This window comes from Phaseolus vulgaris, chromosome 10, assembly GCF_051622355.1.
Source record: "Phaseolus vulgaris cultivar YP4 chromosome 10, ASM5162235v1, whole genome shotgun sequence".
In the NCBI taxonomy this organism is placed as follows: Eukaryota; Viridiplantae; Streptophyta; class Magnoliopsida; order Fabales; family Fabaceae; genus Phaseolus; species Phaseolus vulgaris.
The window spans coordinates 45169264-45190732 of NC_143507.1; the positions used below are offsets into that span (position 1 = coordinate 45169264).

At 30.0% G+C, this 21469-nt stretch overlaps 3 protein-coding genes across 3 annotated transcripts; 2 read left to right on the forward strand and 1 right to left on the reverse strand.

Annotated features, from left to right (window-relative positions):
* Positions 1-2862: 2862 nt before the first annotated feature.
* On the forward strand, positions 2863-3709 carry LOC137818669 (ethylene-responsive transcription factor ERF084). The gene has a single exon (XM_068622225.2). It carries the CDS (start codon positions 2889-2891, stop codon positions 3516-3518), a length of 630 nt encoding a protein of 209 aa, XP_068478326.1. The 5' UTR covers positions 2863-2888; the 3' UTR covers positions 3519-3709.
* Positions 3710-9810: 6101 nt separating this feature from the next.
* LOC137818086 (uncharacterized) lies at positions 9811-12223 on the reverse strand. Its single transcript, XM_068621306.2, has 5 exons — positions 11946-12223; positions 10806-10871; positions 10490-10552; positions 10325-10393; positions 9811-10145 (listed from the first exon to the last, which is right to left on the reverse strand). The coding sequence occupies exons 1-5, from the start codon at positions 12204-12206 to the stop codon at positions 9870-9872; spliced, it is 735 nt and encodes a 244-aa protein (XP_068477407.2). The 5' UTR covers positions 12207-12223; the 3' UTR covers positions 9811-9869.
* Positions 12224-17314: 5091 nt separating this feature from the next.
* On the forward strand, positions 17315-20455 carry LOC137818263 (S15/NS1, RNA-binding protein). Its single transcript, XM_068621564.2, has 5 exons — positions 17315-18193; positions 18285-18367; positions 18494-18605; positions 18798-18850; positions 19881-20455. Exons 1-5 carry the CDS (start codon positions 17440-17442, stop codon positions 20046-20048), a joined length of 1170 nt encoding a protein of 389 aa, XP_068477665.1. The 5' UTR covers positions 17315-17439; the 3' UTR covers positions 20049-20455.
* Positions 20456-21469: the final 1014 nt, after the last annotated feature.

Consider the following 21469-nt stretch of genomic DNA (forward strand, 5'->3'; position numbering starts at 1 on the left):
TTAGCCCAACGTAATCACATCGAGCTAAGTCAATTGGGCCAAGATCGAAACAAAGTCAGTTTGAGTCCAAGTTAAGACAAATCAATCATGCCTAGGTTAGTCAAGTTGATCCAATCCTAAGTTGAGTCAATTGGACCAAACTCATGTTGAGTAAAGTCCATCAAGCTTAGTTTGAGTCAGTTCAACCTATAACTAGGTTAAGTAGAGTCGAGTTGGGTGTTGAATCACATTAGAGTTGGCCTGGACTCAGGTGGGATTGAGACGGATTAAGCCAAGTCAAGAGGTCAAGTTGTGCTTTGTGCTCAGTCGATACATTGCTTCAAAACCATGTGAGACTGAGTTGGGTTGATCTTAAGTCAGGTTATTTAGGTCAATCCCACATCAAATTTAATCCAATTGACTAAGTGAATTTAACCTAAATTTAGTCTAATATAAATTAAATTGAAAAAAATAAAAAATCAATTTGATTCAATTAAAATGAATATGAATTTTCGATCCAATCCATAAATTAAAATGGATATGAATTTTCGATCAAATCCATTTTGTTAGATTTGGATTGACTATCTAAACTGGATTTTGAGAAATCCAATCCGTGATCACTGGTACTCACACAATATTCATTTATAGGTCAATCCCACATCAAATTTAATCCAATTGACTAAGTGAATTTAACCTAAATTTAATCTAATATAAATTGAATTGAAAAAAAAATTCAATTTAATCCAATTGAAATGGATATGAATTTTCGATCCAATCCATTTTGTTAGATTTGGATTGACTATCTAAACTGAATTTTGAGAAATCCAATCTGTAATCACTGGTACTCACACAATATTCATTTATATATTTCGAATTAATTTTATCTATGAATAATGCACATAAAGATATATACATCTCATGCATAATTCTAAATATTTGTAGATTATCCAATATTAGTCAATATAACAAATAGTACTATAAGTCCATTAAATCTTGATAAAATAGATTCTCATCCCATATTAAAAAATAATTTATCTTATAAATCTACCTTATTGGATAAAGATTATCTCTACATATATTTGTAACATTCTCTGATCAATATGAAATAACTTAATACATACCACTAATTAGGTAGTATTATGCATGCATCTAACATACGAATATATTACATAATAATTGGGGAAGTAAAAAAAAAATAGAAACAAGATATAAAAGCATGTAGTAAAACATTTTGCGAACACAGGAAAGAAAGGGCATGATGAAGGGTAATCTGAAGGTGAAATGAAATCTGAAATGTGAGTGCATTAATTGTTCATCTGGTTCTCCCCATCCATTCCATCACCTATGCATAATTGCTTCTTGACCTTTGAAAGACATCGTTCATGACATCATGCACGGATCATAATCATCATCTTCTTGCATCGTGCTTGCTGTTTATGAATATTTTTGGGTAAAGTTATTATACTATTTGCAATTCTTTATTCATTTACTTTCGTGCATAACACAAATAGCGTGTGTTGCTGCGAGATGAAAACCGTACCAGAAGAAGAATAATTATGACAAAGTTTGAATTAATTAAGAATTATGGAAAGTTTGAAGTTGTTGTTGTTGAGGTGATTATGGTTTCCCCTGTGGTTATTTGCGTGTGTCTGATGAAAAAGAAAGGATTTGTACAGTCAATCATGTTTTGCAAATTTGCAGTCAAACAATCTTTTCCTTGACGACACAGTGACGCTCTTCTCTTCCATGGGATCAGATATTCAGATTATCCCTTGCTTTCTCCCAATGTACTTCTTCTCTTTCTTGTAGCTTTCTTTTACTACCAGATCTTCTTCAACCATGTGTTTTCATCTCTCTTTTTTGTTTCTTATAGAATATATCGTGCGTTTCTCACCAACAAACCTATTAACCTAAACTAATTAACCTCATATAATGAATGTTAAGGTGTTATCCTTATACATAATACATATAATATAAAGGTTGAAAAAAATTCCTGCAATTCTTATTGTTGATAATAAAAGTAGTATTTTTAATATAATTATTTAAGAGTTTTGAGATCAAGAGTAGTTTATATATTTTTTATCTCTTTAATATATTGAAATGTTATTTAAAAATAAAATTAAAACACCAACTTTTAAATGTGGTGATTAACCATAACAATATTATCTATCAAGTCTTTTAAAGACAAACCAGAGTATTAATCTAAAAAATAATAATAGTTCAAATGCGATGATTGACCTTAGAAATATATTGAGCTTTTTAAAGAAAAAACTGAGACACTAACTTTCAAAATGGACAATACTTCAAATGCAATGATTGACCTTAATAATACTATATATTAAGTCTTTTAAAGACAAAACCAGGTCAATAACCTTTAAAATTTAAAATAAATAATACATCAAATGTGATGATTGATCTAACAAGTATGAAATATTAACCTCCAAAATATGGACAGTGACTATATTATCTCTTAATTTGAATATCTTGAGTTTAGAACAACAGATAATTTTATTTTAAAAAATTATTTTTTTCTCTTATTATAACATTGATATAGGATTTTGAACTTAATATTCATCAGAAAAATTGTAAAGGGATGAAGGGGCCCGTGCTACATTAGGTGTGTTGTGTTAAGAGAGCTTCTGAAAGGGTGTGTGTGGCTATAGTACAGCCTACAGACAGCCTAGGAAAGACAAACATGTAGATACGAGGGATTACAGTCTTTTCAGATTTCACACCAATATCTACACACACATCTACACTTTCTTTTTTTATTTTTTTATTTTCTTAAATAAATAATGCTAATATTTTAATTATTTTCAAACAAATTTTCCTCAACACAATATAAATATCTCCTTCACCACTGTAGGGGCCACGACTACCTTTGATCCATAAAGTCTACCTACATAGTTATGACCATGAACCACGAAATCTACTTGCACGCGCTCACCACCACCACCGCCAACTATTTCCTTGCCAAATCCGAAACGGCGCCGTCTCAGGCGCTCGACTCGTCGCAGAAGCTACGCTACGAAACGGCGCTCGAAGGGATAGCCGCGGTTGTTGGAGAGCACGTGCTCTTCGGAACCACGTCGTCGTTGCATGTTCCCGACACGCCCAAGAAAACGGCGGGCGTGTCGGCGAGCAAGAGTTACCGAGGAGTGAGGAAGAGACCGTGGGGGAGGTGGTCGGCGGAGATACGCGACCGGATCGGGCGGTGCCGCCACTGGCTGGGGACCTTCGACACGGCGGAGGAAGCGGCGCGTGCGTACGACGCGGCGGCGAGGCGGCTCAGAGGCGCGAAGGCGAGGACCAACTTCAAGATACCCTCTGTGCTGCCGCTCTCTCCGTCGTCGGAAGGTGGTGCCGTGAAGCCGAAAGCGGCGCGCAACAACGCGAGGAAGTGCTCCTCCGTGGAGCAGTTGTTCAGTGGCGTGCCTCAGACTCGAGGAAATGATTATGGTGGCGAGAACAAAAAGGTTGAGGTGGATTTGAAGCTGGGTGTTAAGTTTGGCGTTGCGAACACCAGAATAGTTATTTAGGTTATAAATAGTTGAAAATGTTTGTTGTGTACAAATTCTGTATCTGGTTCTGGTGGTTCTTCTTTCGTTTCTTTTTGTTTTGTGCAGCTGTGATGAAACTCTGCAAGCAATGTTAGCTAAATGTGGATGATTATGCAGTTGAATGGGAAGAGCTTTGTTTCTTTAAGGAATGAATGTTGGAACAGAATCTAAATTGACTTTACTATAACACGCAATCTTTGTTACTAATCATTGTTTAGGGTTTAGTTTGGTCTTAGGTTGTCTTCAAGATTTACTTCAGTTTTGTTTTTCTTATTCTGCATGTAACTCATTGATAATCCTGCAGAAGAAAAGGGTAACAAAGATTGTTGTTAATTAGCAGTGTTTTTGGATGATGAAGATGGTGGTTGGAAGTGAAGGTGTTTGTTATAATATATTATATAATGAAGTTGTAATAATTGTAGGGTATAGTGTAGATGTGAAGTGATAGAGATCTAAAGAGGTGGCACTGTGATTTTGTCGCAAAAAGAAGAGTACAAGTGAGAGTTCTATTCCTGGACTTGCGATTTGGCAGTGGCAGTTGCAGTGGGAGAGAAACTTCTTCAGGTCAGATCCAAGAACAGATTCAAAAAATATGGTCACAGTACGTAACCCAGTTGCTTCTTTTCGATCAAATATATAACAAATTGGTATCTTTAACATACCTAACAAAAGAAAAAAAAAAAAAGTGATTTTTTAAGTTCATCAGTTTAGAAAATATTAAAGATGCTTTTGCCAAGAACTAAAATATGTACAAATCGGGAGTGATAATTATGAGATCAATTTCGAACAATTCAAATATATTCAAATCATTTATATTGGTTTTTTTTTTCTTGATTAATATTATTTAATCTAAATCTATAAAATCCTGCTTGGTTCTCATTGATATTCAATTTTTTACCTACTTATATTACATTCAAGAACACATTAATTAATATTATAACTCAATATTCTTATTATTAAGTCAAATAAATGTATATGAAAAAACTTTCTTTTACTATGCATTGAAGAGGAATAGATTGAAGAGAAATGGAGTAGGGAACTATTTTTGTTAATGAAGGGAAAAAATTGTTAGATATATATCATTCTAATTTGTTTTTTCCAACTAGAATAGTCTCAGATTACATTTAAAGTCGTGAATGTTTATATTTATTTATTAAATTGGTGTTTTGATCCTTGAGTTGTTTATTTATTTCTTGATTTGATAAACTTTTTTAATTAGAGTAGGATCGAACTAGAATTATGCTTAGTGTTTGTATTGGGTTTATAACTTTTACATTATTTATTTATGTTGTTGAAAAATGATTTTGAACCTAGATATCATGATGAGGAACCTAATGGGTGTATCTACAACTAGAACAAATCTTTTTAATCATAATTCTTATCCAAGCAAATAATGTATTTGATCATTAAAGTGTTATTCAATATGTGCGTGAGTTATTAGAAGAAAGAAAAAGAAGTATAAATATTAAAACTTAAATATGAATATTTTTTAGTACTTGATTTTGTATGGTCCTAATTTATTTGAAAATTTGAAAATGAATCTATTATTTGTTAGGTGAACTTAGATTTATGTAATGGGTTAAGGTATTTGAAACTTTGATAAACCTATTAATTCTAAATTAGGAAAAAAATTAAAGCACGCAACTTACCTGAACAACACAAAACCATGGAAAAAAAAAAAGATTGGTGCATGATATAGACCAAACATAACAGGTTGAGTAACACGAGGTTTTGATATCTATATCACTTTTGATTGATAGATTGCAACACTTCAAATTAAGTACAAACATTGCTCTTTACCTTCAGCATTTAATTAAATCAATGCTTATCTATATAAAAAAACTTAATATTTTTTATCATAAAAAAGAAACAAATATGAATTATTTTAGTCGATACTAATTTTATAAATATGTAAAATTACTGTATATATTAATTATAATTTTAGCTAAAAAAAGAGTATGTGGTTAGTCAAATTTTACCATGGGTTAACTTATTTAAAAATGCATAAATTTAAAATAATTTTTATTAACTATTATCATATAAAATATGGTTAAAAATTATAATGATTTGGGTTTTGTGTAATAAATAAGTGTGTGAAATTAATTAACAAGTACTAATTATGTTTTATTTATGTGAGTGTGTTTATGTTGAGGAATGAGAATAGTATTTTATAAAGGATGCAATATATAGCATAAGAAAATGTTTGGGCCTTTCTTATAGGCTTACACTCAAAAATAAAAGAGGACTGAACTTAGAAACTAGATGGGTATAGTAAGTAATAGAGAGCTTCCTTTATGAGATCACGAAAAATGTATAAAAGACTCTTTTTATTTTTTTTATTTAGTTTATTTTAGGAAATTTTAATTTATAAATTCCAAATTATTTTAAAAAATTTATAACTTATTTGATTTTTTTCAGTGTTATCTCTTATATTTTAATATGTTTTACTATTACCTTAAATTTCTTTTTACTAATTATTACATATTTTCAATATTACAAAGATAAAACAAATTATAAAAAAATGAAAATTAAATTTAATTAATATCAATTACATAAATTAGTTTAAATAAAATCACTTGTTCAAGCTAAAAAATAAATAAAATCACTAAAAATTGAATAAAAATTTATTTGTGTGAAAAAAAATGACTAAAGAATTGAATTGTATTTTTAAAATTCTTTTAAAACCTTTTAGTAAACTATCCTATGATACTTGGTACTCAAACAATAGTTTGTATAACATACAATCAATCTCTGAATCAGTTTTCAAAAATTCTTTTGAAAATGCTCTCATACTTTTATTAATATAGACAAAATAATAATGAAATAAATTAAATAAAATGTTACTGAATACTTTTATACTATTTTATGTGGAATTATTGGTCAACCCTTCCTATTAAAACTGAGTATATTTTGAAACTCAATCATTGTTGACTAAAAATTAGTATTGTTTGAAATACAACTACAAATGATTGTGTAATAATGTGATTAACATATAACATATTTTGCTTACTAGAGAGATATTGTGTCTTTCGACGATTACAGGAGTAAACACTAACTCTTAGTTAGCTAATGAATAAAAACAGTGCTATTCTAAAGATTTTGGGCACAAAGAAAATTTTGTAGCATTTTAGCACTTGCAAATAATGACGTAGGTTCTTGTTCTTCTCTTTGAAACATGTCTTTATATAGGCAATTGAAGAATGTAGTTATTGTAATCACTTTGTTAAATAGTTTTGAACTCATTTGAATATTTTTTATTTATTTGATAAGCTTGATGGATGAGAAACATTATATGTGTTTCATGCAACGTTAATTTCTCTTCTTTCAAAGAACATCCTTGATAATTCACATTATCTCCCTAAGTTACATAGTTTTTTGGACCCATATATTGTAAAAGTGGACACTATACTGGACAGATGATTTGGATCAGAGTTGATATATGTTTATGTCAAGATAATTGGCGAACATTGTAACTTAATTAATCTCAATACTTAAAAAAATATTTGATGTAGATTTTATTTTGACGCATATAAACTAATGACAAATGGTGAAGATATTCCTTGTAATATAATTAAACTTCGAGAATATTTTTTATGTTTACGTTAGCTTAAAATATGTTCACGCTTATCATCTGAGCATCAAAAACACATATCAAACAAAGTGAAAAATATGTAAAGTGTATCTATTAGACAAAGCAATTGCATTTTATATTATTTACTCATTTTATACAACATTTAGTAGATGTAACTTCTTCATGTTATTTACTTATTAAAGTAAACACTAAGTAAAAGTGATAAGATTGTTGTAATTTTACTCTAACAGTATATCTAAAAATAAATAATAATTATAATTAGATCAACATATAATTTTATCTAAAAAACATAAATTTTATTTAATGGAAACAAATGAAGTGGACACACATATATGATAAGATTAACACTGAGTGAAATTTAAGAAATAACTTTATTACAAAAAAAAATTCCTTTTAGGTCTCATTTGCTGAATAAGAATGTGAAAGTTTAATTAAATAATTAAAGTCACATTCTTTTTACCTTTTTTTTTCATTTTTCCATTAAAATACACACATATATTGGTCATCCCTTTGCTAACAAACTACACCAAATTACAATTCCCAAAAAAAAAATGAAGCCAAGATCCAACCACATGCATGAGAGTGATGAAAGAAACATATATTTTCCCTTTAAAAAAGAATTAATACTATGAGTGCTTGCATAAACCCTCAATCAATAGATACAATTAGATTTCACAAAAAATTTCGGGAAAAAAAGGTAAAATAATCATAATCAGCCAATTCATACACTACGAAAATAAGTCCACACAAAATCATTTAATAGTAACATTTATTTATCTTCACATGCATCTTGATGAAAACAACGATTACTGTAAATACATTATTTTCGATGGTTTTAGTCAGGAACAACTCATCAATGTATTTTGGTGAAATGAAATTCATGAAAAATCAACAAGAAAATATCTCTTAAAAACACTCTCATAAGGACATGCTTCCAAATTCCAATTAGAAAGCCACTCATAGAAAAACCAAACTTTCCACATAACTTTGGTTCCTTTTCCAAATAGAAAAACATCATGATTCATTATTGAAGGAAAGGAGGAAAAGAAAAGGAAGTAAGAAAGAAATTCAAATCAATCTCAAACAAAACATCTTAAAACAAGCAAATATTATCCAATAATTATTTTGCATTAGTTTCAATTTTCACACTTTCATAACATTGTGGTCATAACATCACTTTTAGAAAATAGTCAAATTCCATTTTGATTACCTAACTTCATATCTTGGATTTGATTGTTAACAAAAATGCAAAAACTTTGTTTTTCTTTTATTGAGTAGTGATTCAATCCTTTGACATGTCTCGATGCTTTATGATGTGTTTCCTAGAAACAATTATGTATATAAGTTTAGTCGTCTCTTATACTTTTAAAATGAGTCATAAATAAATAAAAATTTAAATATCATTCACCATTTATATTTAGCAGTTCTTTCATCACACAAATCACAAAAAGAACAAAACATATCACTAGTAGATTAAATAGAGATTGAGTTTTTGCCTAAGCTATGGAGAAATGATCATAATAGCTTATTTCTGTTAAGTTTATCTTAGTTTGTGCATGTATGTTTTTCAACTTGTACTTTATTTTTTTTTTTTCAATGTTGGTTATTTCTCAATTTTTCAAGGTTTTTCATGAAAAATTTTGTTAAGTAAAAGTTCTTTGATTTTGATTTTTTATACGAGTCGAGACATTCATGAAGTCTCTTTCTTTATATTCTATTTTTATTTGTTGATAAAAATAGAATCATAATATTGAGTCTAAGTGTGTTACCATTTTTTCATTTATCTATTGCAAGAAATTTCAGCTATTGAACTCAAATTGGGAGATTAGAAGCTGCCAGATCTGGAGAAGAACTGATTTTACATCTGATGATGCTAAAATGAGACAAACTCAACTTGGGTCTTCACAAAAAGTTGGTTCTTCCCACTTTTACCTTTACTGCTTCAATAATTCGTAGAAATGATCCCTTTTGTTACGCAAAAAGAATAAAATCTTAAATTACTACACTTGGATTAATAAAACCAATCTTAAATTTGTTTTGCCTTCTAAAAGGAAAAAAATATAGATGTCTAGATAGAAATTCAACAAGATGAAGTCATGAAGCGATAAATGATTATTATAAAACAAGAGAAATAGAGATGATAGATACCAAATGAATGCTTATGAAACAAAAATCTTCGGAAAATATAATAATATCGATATCCCTACTATTTTAATCCTTTTTTTTCTTTGAGAAAAACGAGACAAAATACATAGAATTAACCCAAAACCATTAACATTATAATAGAATTAAGGTTTGAATATGAAATAAATCATATTAAAGGAAGAGTACTTAATATTATAGTTTGAAAAAATTGTAAGAACTTGCAACCATTTTTTCTTTGAGAAAAAAAAAAGAGAGTAGAAGAAAAAACTAATTCTAATGAAAGCAAAACATTAGCTTAGCTCATGAAAGTTTAGGATTAGTGATTGAAATACTCAAATCCTTTTTATACTTTTAAAATGTTCATTGATGAGCAAGAAAGATGTACATTGAATGCAATATGAAGTTGAAATCACCAATAAATCATAAAAATCACATCAAACGCAAACAAACTTGGTACAAGAACCAAATTCCTTGAACTATCTTATCTGTATACAAGTAACTGCTACTTCTCAGTAAATATGTATGTTATGAAGGTCGAAAAGGAAGAGGCCCCAAGAATGTTTGAACAACAGTATAAATTTCAGGAATAGTTTCTATTGGTTAAACCCAATAAACTCCGTGAAAAACTCCACCGGAGCTTCATTCAGATCCGGTAAGAATATTCGAGGTTGCTGCCCACCACTCTTTCGTTCGTTGGAAGGAGCAGTTGCTGCTGCTGCTGCTTCACTCACAGGTGCTGCTTCAGAATCTGGTGATTGCTTCTCAACAATGTGATCTTGTGGGGCTATGTTTGATGCACTGTATTTAGCCTCCATGTTTTGCTCCACACTTTGTCCCATTTCTAAGGACCGTCGCAACCACAACTCCTTCTGTAATCACAATACCAACTTGTCAAAAACTTCATTTTTCTATCACATGATTGTTTCTGTAACAGTTGAAGTATTGGTAAAGAGAGGTTTCCAACTTGGAAATGTAAAAGATGGAGTTAGATTAAGTTTGATGAAAACAACAAAAAACTCTTAAAAAGAGTAAAGAACAAGAAAGTTGCCTTTGTTTTCTTTAACCTTTCGCCTTCTGCTTTTCTTCTCTCATATTTGAGATATGTGGCTTCCAGCTCCTGCTTAAAATGATTTCAATATAAAACAAACAATAAGAAAAATGTCTCTCTCTCTACACACATATACATGTAAACATCAATACAAAACGATCTTACGTCTCTAATATTCTTCACTTCGTCTTTCTTCTCTTGTTCCACCCTTCGTAGATGAGAGAGAGTCTGAAGAAAGGTGCAAGTTTAAGGAACTATAAGATGAAGCATGTATTTTGGAGATGCAATGCAACACAACCTCATAAAATCATACACAAACAAGGAGAAATGTTTCACCTTTTACTCATAAAATATGATGAAATCATTTGCATTGTTCATCCCAAAGATTATTTATACATGCATGTGTGTATATATAATATAATAACTCACTTCCATGCGTTTATTACTACTTGCAGTGATGATTAGCGAAGTTTATGCTTACCCTTTTCTTCTTTGAAGATGAACTCTTACTCTTTTCAGCGAAAGTTGCACTTTTATTATCCACAGGCTGCAATGCAAAATATAAAAGAGTTAAACATTCTTCACACTGCAAACCAAACTCTCAGAACGTGATGATTTGATCTATAGACATATTATTTTTTAAATTATTAAATCAAGAAATAAAATATACATGAACTAGAAATAATCACATTTTATTTTTATACAAGTGATACAAATTAATTAATTTAAAAACTTAATATTCTATGATCAAATTAATAATACCTTTTAGTTTTTTTCGACAGTTGTTGGATTCATTACAATGGATTAAATAAATAGATTAATTTTTAAATATTCATTCAATTCAAACTATCTCATCGAACATATTCAGCTCGTGTGTGAATTAAATTTAATTCTTTTTTAGATAGATTCTTGTTTTATATTAAAAACCAAAACAGTAAGTAATTACTCTTTTTTTTTAATTTTTAGGTACAATTGTAAAAGTCTCAATTGATTTAATAATAATCCAAGCACACATTTAATTGCACTTAATTTGGTGTAGATTTGATTTTGCACTTTCATCATTTATGATTGAAGAGGTACAGTGAGGAAGATCACAGTGGATCGGTTACGTTGTGCTTCTGCATGAACCACATAGAACACGCTACCGGAAAAAAAGCTGCTGTGGAAGATCTGAAATTACGAAAATGCCCCTCGCCGGAGCATAGAAGCCGGTGATGGTGTGATTGCATAGCAAACATGTGAGACACGTGCATCTATTTGTGTTTATTTATTCCTCTTAATAAAACAAATTTAATTAATACTATAAAATCAATTACGATTTCCTGTTTCTGTTAATAACGCAAAATACTTAATAGTGGAAAAAAAACGTGAAAAGGGTGAAAGGACAAAAAGGCCCTTGCCATTTGACGAAGCGGCAACGGAAAAACGGGAAGGAAGGGAATTACGGCGGAGAAAGGAGGCGTGGATCTGAGAGGTGGGGGTAGAATTGTAAATATGAAAAAATCCGATGGCAGTTGATTTGTTGAGAGAAGTAGAGAAGAGAGTGAGAAGCAAGAGACACGGCGATAACCGTAAAAATAACGGAAAGAGAAAAGAGAAGGAGAAGAAAGAGGAGATGAACCTTGTGTTCTGAGGATTGCATTGATGCGGTGTGGCGAGTGGAGCCTTCGAAGCCGTCGAGGGAGGTGGCGGCGGTCCAGGTGAGGGGAGTGGTGGGGCTGGCGCGGGCGGCGGAGACGGGGAACCTGGTGGTGCGGCGCTGACGGCAGGCCCAGGGATTGACGGAGGAGTGTTGGTGGTTGCGGAGAAGGAGGAGCTGGTGGGCGACGAGGGTGTCGTCGGCGATGGCCATGGAAACCCACTGGTCATGGAGCTTGGACATTGGTGATGAGGAGGAGGAGTTGAGAGAGTGAGTGGATGAAGGAAGAAAGAAGAGTGAAGGGAGGGGTTTATATAGTGTTCAGGAAATGGTCCCTAGAGTTGACAAACCTAGGCTTTTTAAATCACAATATTCATTTTTTAACAATAATTAATAATTATTATTTATTTATTTAACTACAAAAGGAACAACTTGTTTTAGGAGGATTATGCTTTATTCCTATATATTTATTAAATTTCTTAATTTGATGAATAATTGTTGAATTAGCTCTTTGGAATAATATGGTTTTTCTCTAATAATAATAAATATTAACATATTTTTTTTATAAGTGTATTATAACATAAAATTGGTTTTCATATTCCTAGTCTAAATCTTAAACTTCCTTAATATCGGTATAATAGTATTCGAGGGTATAATATTGTAGTAAAAGAATTATTGAAATAAACTATATTTTATGTGACAAACAGATATTCAATATGGATTAGGATGTTGCTGACTCATAGCTGACGTGAATGTTATAAAATACTGAATATTCGTTTGTTATGTAAAAAAAAAACACTGATAAAAAATTTATTATTGTATTAGTTTATTTACTATAAGTACTTAGAAGATCTAAAATTTGGATTGCATATATCTAGTGTCTTTAACTCATTATTGATATAAATATTATAAAACACGGAAAATTCGTTTGTTATGTAAAAGAAAAACACTGATAATGATCTATTTCAATCATTTTAATTTTCTTATTACAAGTACTTATGATATCTAAAATATTTTATGTTGATTCATCACTCGGTCTAAATGTTATAAAACACTAAAAATTCGTTTAACCAAAAACAAATTTAATCCTAATAATAATTAAAAGTAATATATATATATATATATATAAAAGAATTGAGTTATGATAATGTTAAAATAAATGAATTGCATAGTAAATTTGGTGAGTGAAAAAGATAATAAATATCTTAAAATTATACTAGTAATGGGTATTTATTGATTCACTGTATACAAGTTTGTATACTAATGTTTCATGTGCTCATTAAACTCAAATGTTATTTGCTTGTTTTAGAAGCTTTCTTGAAAAAGCTAATAATAAATAATTATTTCGAAAATGGGAAAAAGTTGAACAGTTTTATTCTTTCTATTCATATTTCAATGATTAAAAGAATCAACGAACAACTTTTGTTTCCATTGATATATATAGTTGTAATTAATTATGTAATGAAGGCTTTCCATAATAATGCTATTTTCAAATTTCATCTTTTGAATGAAAGAGTGATAATTAGATATATGCTTGTTACGTGAAAGGACATATTTTATTATTTGAAATTACTAAGGTATAATACAACAAAATTTGTATTTTAATTTAGGAAAGTTAAATTATAATTATCAAGAGTCCGATGAAAGATAATAAAATAATTCTAACAATTTTTCTTACCAGACACCTTTTTTTGTATATTTTTATCCATATTAAAAATGGAATTTAAAATTAATTCAACCTAAAAAATATATATATTATAATCTAATCTATCTTATCTTTGATCTGAAATCTTTGCTAACAATTTTATAAAAATAATGGTGGTTGAATTAAAAAAATTTATTAATAAAAAGTAGTTTCATAATATATTTTTCGAAATTTGTACTGGTTTTTCAAATACATAACATTTTAAAAAAATGTATTTAATCATAAGTTTAAACTTCTTTACAACTTGTAGAGAATTAATAAGGAAGGGTATAATTAACCCACGCAACATAAAGTTTTAATTTTATGTAAATTCAGATATATATGCAACAATTAATTTGTGTTTGACTATGCTTTTATCCAAAATTTGCATAAGGATAAGTATTATTTTAAAAGTGAAATTTATTATCTTTTGATTTGTATTAAAGATAAGTTGTTTGATAGGGTAAATTAATCATTATATTTGGTAGATGTCAGAGTGATTTCTTTGATATTAAAGTTTGAATTTCCATGTAACTTACTTATATAAATTAAAAAAAGAAATTGGTATTAAAACTATTATCTATTACATGAAGAAGTGAAATTAATTTATTTTAGGCCCACCTCACATATTAGCTGACCCACAGGTTTTTTAGTCATTTTGCATAATTTTTTAAAAATAATAAAATAATTAAATATAAATTTTGAATAATTTTTTTATTAAATTAATTATTTTTTTATTTAGATGAATTAAGAAAATATCGATAAAAAAGTCATTATGATATTAAAATTTGAATTTTAATTGTACTAATAAAATATTTTATTTAATATATATTTTTAAAGTAATATATGGACACATTATTATTATTTTAATTGGAAAAATAATATGATATAATATTATATTTAAATTTTATTATAAAAAAGACTATGATTTAATTACGAGTAAATATTGAAACCTAAACGATCTATGTATTTTAGAAAGACAAAACAATACTCTTATATATTAAAAACCCATTTTTCTTCTTACACCTCCATGTCTTTCTTCTTGCACCCTGTACTTTAAAAAAATATTCAAAATACAATTTGACATTTTTCATTAAACGTTTTTTTTTAATGCGAAATTGAGAGACTTCAGATATTATAGAATACGGAAGTTAAAATTTGTATTCGGATTGTACAATATTGTGCAATCAAGAACACACATTTATATTTTGGATTGTAGAATTTATGAATGAGTAATTTTATTTTATTTTTAAATATGAAACCGTGGGAGGAAATTATAAGGAAAAAAAAAATTCTAAATTTAAAGATATGTGAATTATGTAACACACATGTGATCTTTAATTTTTTTTTGTTTGGATTAATAGATGGAGAAAGGTTATGGATTTATTATGAAAATATTATGCTATTTTCGTTTGTTTTCAACGACGAATGTGAAAAGCATACAAATTTTTTTAAAAATGTTATAGTTTTCTTCATACAAAAGTAAAAAACATTAAAAAAAGTAATTAATTAATTATTTTGTTAATATATTATTAATATTTATATTAGATTCAATATATCATGACATAATTTATGATTATTTAGAAATATTAAATATTCATAAAATATTTACATTTATATTAAATACTTTGAAATAATGAAGATACTTTATCTTATTTTTTATTAATATAAATACGAGGTAACATATAACCTAACACAGTTGTTATACCTATATTTTGTTACAGGTTTATTATTAATCAACTAGCTTTCAAATATATTAGTCAACTCACTTTTTTGTAATATATATAAAGATTGTTGTAATAGAAAAGTCATTTATATTTCATTAAAAGAAAGTTTCTCTAAAATTTCTCTTTATTGAAGCTCTTGATGGGAAAAATATATCAACACCAAAAACCTCACAATATTTTTCATTAGATTCTAAAATTATTTTAGCACCAACTAATTTATAGTTGCAATCCTTTTTATACTATAATTAATAGATTTGTTGTTTAATTCTATCATTTTCAACTTATCTAGGTAAATATGAATTTGATGTTTCATGATATTTGATCATATATTTCATATTCTAATACCTTAATTATGAATCTTACATATCATGCTATTTAATTATTTATTTAATTTATATTTTAAAATTATTAATTTTGTTCATAAGTTTTTTTATTTATTATTACATGTTCGGTCCTAAATTTTACATTAACTAGAGATAATGAATTTTTATAATATATAAATAAATGTTAATTTTATCTTATATATATATATTATTTGACTATTTTATTCTTAATCTTAATAATTTTTACTACAAGATTGTATTTGCTTATTGATTTTCACTCGTGTCTTCATTAATATTATGTTCGTAGGTTAGTGTTTGAAATCGTGTGAAACTCAGGTATTTTTTTATAGAGAGTTTAATATTAGTTAACAGAAAAATTTATAATATATAAGAAAGGATTAATCACCTTTTTAAATAATCAAATTTAATAAGTGATAGTCATAAAAAGTGTTTATGGCAAAACTATAATAAACAATAAACACCAATATTAGATAAAACAAATATTATTGTCAACAATTTTAGTTTGGAATTTATAAACTACATTCAGTAATTGAAACATCAATTGTAACATTATAAAAGAAAACACAGAACAAAAATTTTGAGTACAAAAATTACAATGTACCTTATAATTAGAATTTTATTAAAATAATATATTATCTCTTTATACTGTAGAACCAATTCCATTGAAGACAAAAACTTTTGTTACTTTTGTTTAGTGAAATTTGCGACAAACCAAACCAAAGTCATATATAGAAATATTAAGTGAAGAAATATTATATATATTTTTATATTTAGAATATCTCTTGTCTTACGTATCTCCAAGTACAATTAAGAATAAGAGTTATATAGATTTAAAAAAAAAAGTATTTTTGTGTTGATAATTATAATTTGTTGACAATAAAAAATTGACAAAAGGTGTATCTCTTTTATAATATGTTGTCTTCTTATTATTAAAAAAAAAGATTAATTTAAATAAATACTTTAGTACTATATATTATCGAGACATGCATCTTTTTAAGTCATAAAATTAGAAGAATATCGAATACAATTAACTCGTGACATGTCTTAAAATGACTATAATGTTAATACAAGACATGAAATTTCATTTAATAGTTATTGTGTTTAAAGTTTTGATTAATTTTAGAGAGAATATTTTGGATAACCAGTTTTCATTGAACTTTAAAATTAAAGGGAGGCTGTATTAATTAATTTTATTTAGTATACTATCTTATTATTATTATTCAAATACGAAACTGTTAATTTTTTCATTGAATTATATTATTATTTTTCAACATAATTTGAAAATAATACACCTAATTAAATACCTGTTGCACCATATATTTAGCTGTAGGAGAAGAAAAAAAGTTTCAATTGGTGTTATATATATAAAAAAAAATTAGTTTAAAAGAAAATTTCTTCAACCCTTTCACTCGTGGTTATGCACACGTGTGAAGAAGTCGTGTCATATTCAGGAAAATTACAAGACTGAGAAAACAAAGAGAATGAGTAGTATAGAAAATTGTTTTTTTTTTATATATATATATAAATTTATATATTGAAATTTAAAATTAAAGAATACAATAATATAGTTATAATTTTTAAATTTTTTAAATATTTAAGGAGGGTATTTAGAACAACACTACACTGAGTTTTGAAATATTGAAATCGGTGACTCACTCGTTCACTCAGTCACTCGGTGGAACTAAAACCCTAACGAACCCTCTCTGGTGCAATCTTCCGCCATGGCTCTTCTTCTCCGTCTCAAACGTCGAAGTACAAGCAGTTCTCGCTTCCTCTTCTTCTCCACTTCCAATTCCGATTCTAACTCCAATTCCAGCTCTTCCTTCTCTTCCATTTTCGGAGACATCAAGGCCAATCTCAAACAAGCCTCTTCCCCTTCCTCAAACCCTCGCCCCCAACAACATTTTGCAGACGAGATCCGAAGAAATCTCAACGAGTTCCGCGCCCGGACCGCTCCTCCTCCGCCCGGGGACCCGTCGCAGCAGCAGCAGGAGCAGCAATTCTCGTTTCAGGACGGGTACCAACGCAGCATGCAGCGCAATCCCTCCAGATCGGAACAATTGCCCTCCCTCGACATGGAAGCTATTCGCCACAGCCTGCGGAACATGTCTGGTGGCCAAGCCCCGGTGCGGCAGAGTCGTCCTGGGGTGATCGGCGGCACGAGTGCCCTTCCGGAGTTGATTTTCGGGAAGGAGATGAGGAAAGAGGGCTCGGAGTCAACGGCGATGCGTTCGGCGGCGTTCTTGAAGGTCTACGGCGTGGAGGATTTGGGGAAGAAATTGAGGATGCTGAGGCCGGAGGGAAAGGAAAAGGATTGGTTTTCAGTGAGGGAGCTGAGTGAGAGGTTGGTAAGGTTGAGGAAGATGGAGGAGGAGCAGGCCAAGTCCAATACCCAAGGTGAAGCTTACGACAAAATAAAAGGATGTCTCATTGAGATGCAGGAAGAGGGAACTCGCGCCAAGAAGAAAGCTTCACGTGAGTAACTTCTTCAACACAATCTACTTCTTGTCGTTTTTTTGAATCAGATAACTAGTTAACTTGCTACTTTTGTGTGTTTGTTTTCCAGTTCAGGGACTTAGTATTTTGAGTCACTTGAGTGGGACTCAGACCTACTCTCTGGAACCTCCTAAACCCCATCTTGTTGAAAAGGCAATTATTGTTTTATTTTATATGTTTTGCTTTTGTTTGTTCGTGTCGATCTTCATTTCATTCAATCCAGAACCTGTTATAGCGTGTTTGTTTTGAGGTCCTAATATTGCCACTGTTTATTGCCAGTACTTTCATCCGGATAATATGTCATCTGCTGAGAAGATGAAAATTGAGCTTGCCAAGGTTAGGGACGAGTTTAAAATGTCGGAGTCGGACTGCGGTTCTGCGCGTGTTCAAAGTAAGGGGAATTGCTCATTACTGATTTGTGCTGTCTTTGTTTGATGAATAAGATTTGGAAGGAAGGGAGTAGGTTTGCTTTGCTTATCTATTTGCTATATTGGTCTTCGTGAAAATTGAGGTTGCTGATGCTTATGACAATGTTAATAGGCACTTGTTAGGGAATTAATATTATCTATTTGATGTTATGCAGTTGCACAACTCACAACTAAGATTAAGCATCTATCAGGAGTCCTACACAAGAAGGTGAGTTTGTCCCTTCTTATGTCATTTTTTTCTTAAATATACTCTTGTGTTTGTGATCAGTAACTAGAAGACTGTTCATCAGAAGATTTGTAGAAGTTATCTGTTGTTGTATAGACATTATTACCGGACATTGTTTGCTTAAGTTATGGTGCACATTTTAATTGTGGCATTTACATGTTGCAAATCTAGTTCCAATTTCTTTTGCTAGTGTTCTGTGTTCATAGAATGATAGATTTTTTTTTAGAAAACTGAGTTAAAATTTTATTCCAGCTGTAGGATACGATAATTGAATGTTTTTTTTATTACGAAGGATCAGATTCTTGAAAAGTCATCATAAAGTGCCAGTAATTTTTGTATCACACTCTATTATGCAATGAGGGAGCCATATAATTTTATAATACTGTTGCATATTAGAACACACGAATCATTGAAGACGTTAGTTGGTTGTTCTGTTATTTAGTTAGAACTTTGACTTGCATTATAATTTTTTACTAACAAGTGATTTAACTCTAGTTTGTCTGGCTTGGAGCATTATGCTTTCAGTCATGGGGGTAAAGGCTGCAGATGAGTTAAGACTTTGAGATTAGCTAGCTTCCCTGCTATTTTTATTTAGATGTTCAAAGTTGTAGTTTCATGTATGTGAGTGTTTCACTTGTTTTACACGGGGGACAATTTGATTTTACCTTCATTTGATTCCTAGAGCAGGTGAAATATATTGAACGTTGTTATAACTTCTCTTAATAAAATCTTGGATATGGCCGAAGACAGAATTTTGGATTGGTGACTTTACTCTCATTGTGTTCTTTGTTTTATCTTGCTGTTGTTTATGTAATTTGACCACCCTATCTTATACTATAGGAGATGTTGTCCTTTATAACCAGTACATATTTACTTTGTGAACTTAACCGATCAGATTTATTCTATGCAGTGTGACCCTGTCATTTTAATGCAGGGTCCATTTAATCCGATGTAAACATAGAGTAGTATATATATAGTCTTCACTGACTCTCTTCATTCCATGGTGCTTTAGGATGTTCATTCTCGTAAAGGTTTGGTGGCAATGGTTCAGAGGAGAAAAAGATTACTGAAATACCTCAGAAGAACTGATTGGGATTCCTATTGTTTTGTTATCTCCAAGCTGGGTCTACGTGATAATCCTGATTATACCTATAGATCTCGAACTGGTATAGCAGCATAGGGTTGCAGATCTGGTGGTCAGATAAGATGAAAGACACCCCAAAATGGACAGATTGGAAAGAAAACCAGCCGCATGATGAAAAGTCGGCTGGGTTGTGCATGTTTCTTGGGGTCAGTCAAGGTGTAAACCAAATTGATCAAGTGGCTGAATCTCTGGTTTTCAGGTCTGGTTTTAACATCTACAATCCTCACATCAATTTCTGATGAAATTTGTTATTCCATTTTTTTTTTCTGTACGAGGAGATTAATATTCTGATCAGCCCCTTCAAGTATTTTATACCAGCCTTGGATGGATTTTGTTTTGTAGAATAGTGGGAATAAGGTTTGGACCTATAATTTTGTGCAAACTACTCACCTACCAGAATCTAGAACCTTTGGTTGAATTTAAGCTAAAATATTTTGACCACATACAACTTGTCTCTTATTTACTTGTAATTCATAAGTTTGAAACGTTATCTAAAATGGTTTTCTGTTAATTTAACACTAACTCCAACACCGTTAGTGTTTTAACTCTGGAAGGAATCAATTTTAATGTAGTGATGGCTGAAAACCATCACGATGTATTAGTCTTTAGTCTCAATTTTCCAATAAGGATCAAGCTATGTTGAATCCTCGTTTGCATGTATGCTCGTTGGGGCTTTTACTAGATCTCACTATATTGTCTGGGCTTTTGCTTTTGCAACCCCATAATTACTAACTGCATCCCATAGTAAGATATAAAAAGATTAAAATACCCCCCTTTGTTGCACCACGCTGCCACGACACTTTCTGAAAACTTGTTCAGGAGAGTATTTCAAAACTCTGTTGTATTCCATGTTCTGGAGATCTTGTCCAAAATTTTATTATAAAAATTCTGTTTTTGAAATCACAAGATTTTCTACAGGTAAAATGATCAATTTAAAAGTCATGGGCATGCATATAAAAAGACTGTTTCTTCCTGCACCTCCATATCTTCTTCTGGCACCTCCATACACAATATGAAAATATATTTTTATCCTTCTTGTGCCACCTCCATAGAATAACTTCCGGATTATGTAATCCGGAAACGTATTTGAAAAAAGACTTTCGGATTATATAATCTAGAAGTTAAAAAAGACTTCTGGATTATGTAATCCAGAAAGTAATCATGCATATGAAAAAAGACTTTCTAGATTATGTAATCCGGAATATTATAGAGGGGCATTTTTGAAAATTCGAAAATTTATGGAGGTGAGAGAAGAAGGTATGGAGGTGCAGGAAGAAGCAGCCATATAAAAATTATGGGGTTGCAAAGACAGAGTCTATTTTCTGAGGTTTAATCCACTTGGGCTTTTGCTCATTCGTTATGGTTTGTCTCCTCCGTTTACATCGGGTTATGAATCACCAGAGACAATGCAAGGTTTAATTTTGAAGTGTTTGAAATTGATTGAATTGTGTACAAAT

Bases quoted from the DNA above. Each gene is read 5' to 3' on its own strand.
- LOC137818086 (XM_068621306.2), bottom strand. From the start codon at position 12,206: ATGTCCAAGCTCCATGACCAGTGGGTTTCCATGGCCATCGCCGACGAC. The intron at 10,553-10,805 runs GTAAGCATAAAC...ACCTTTCTTCAG, and splicing joins CATCTTCAAAGAAGAAAAGG to ACTCTCTCTCATCTACGAAG. The intron at 10,394-10,489 runs GTAAGATCGTTT...CATTTTAAGCAG, and splicing joins AAGTGAAGAATATTAGAGAC to GAGCTGGAAGCCACATATCT.
- LOC137818669 (XM_068622225.2), top strand. From the start codon at position 2,889: ATGACCATGAACCACGAAATCTACTTGCACGCGCTCACCACCACCACC.
- LOC137818263 (XM_068621564.2), top strand. From the start codon at position 17,440: ATGGCTCTTCTTCTCCGTCTCAAACGTCGAAGTACAAGCAGTTCTCGC. The intron at 18,606-18,797 runs GTAAGGGGAATT...GATGTTATGCAG, and splicing joins CGGTTCTGCGCGTGTTCAAA to TTGCACAACTCACAACTAAG. The intron at 18,851-19,880 runs GTGAGTTTGTCC...ATGGTGCTTTAG, and splicing joins CAGGAGTCCTACACAAGAAG to GATGTTCATTCTCGTAAAGG.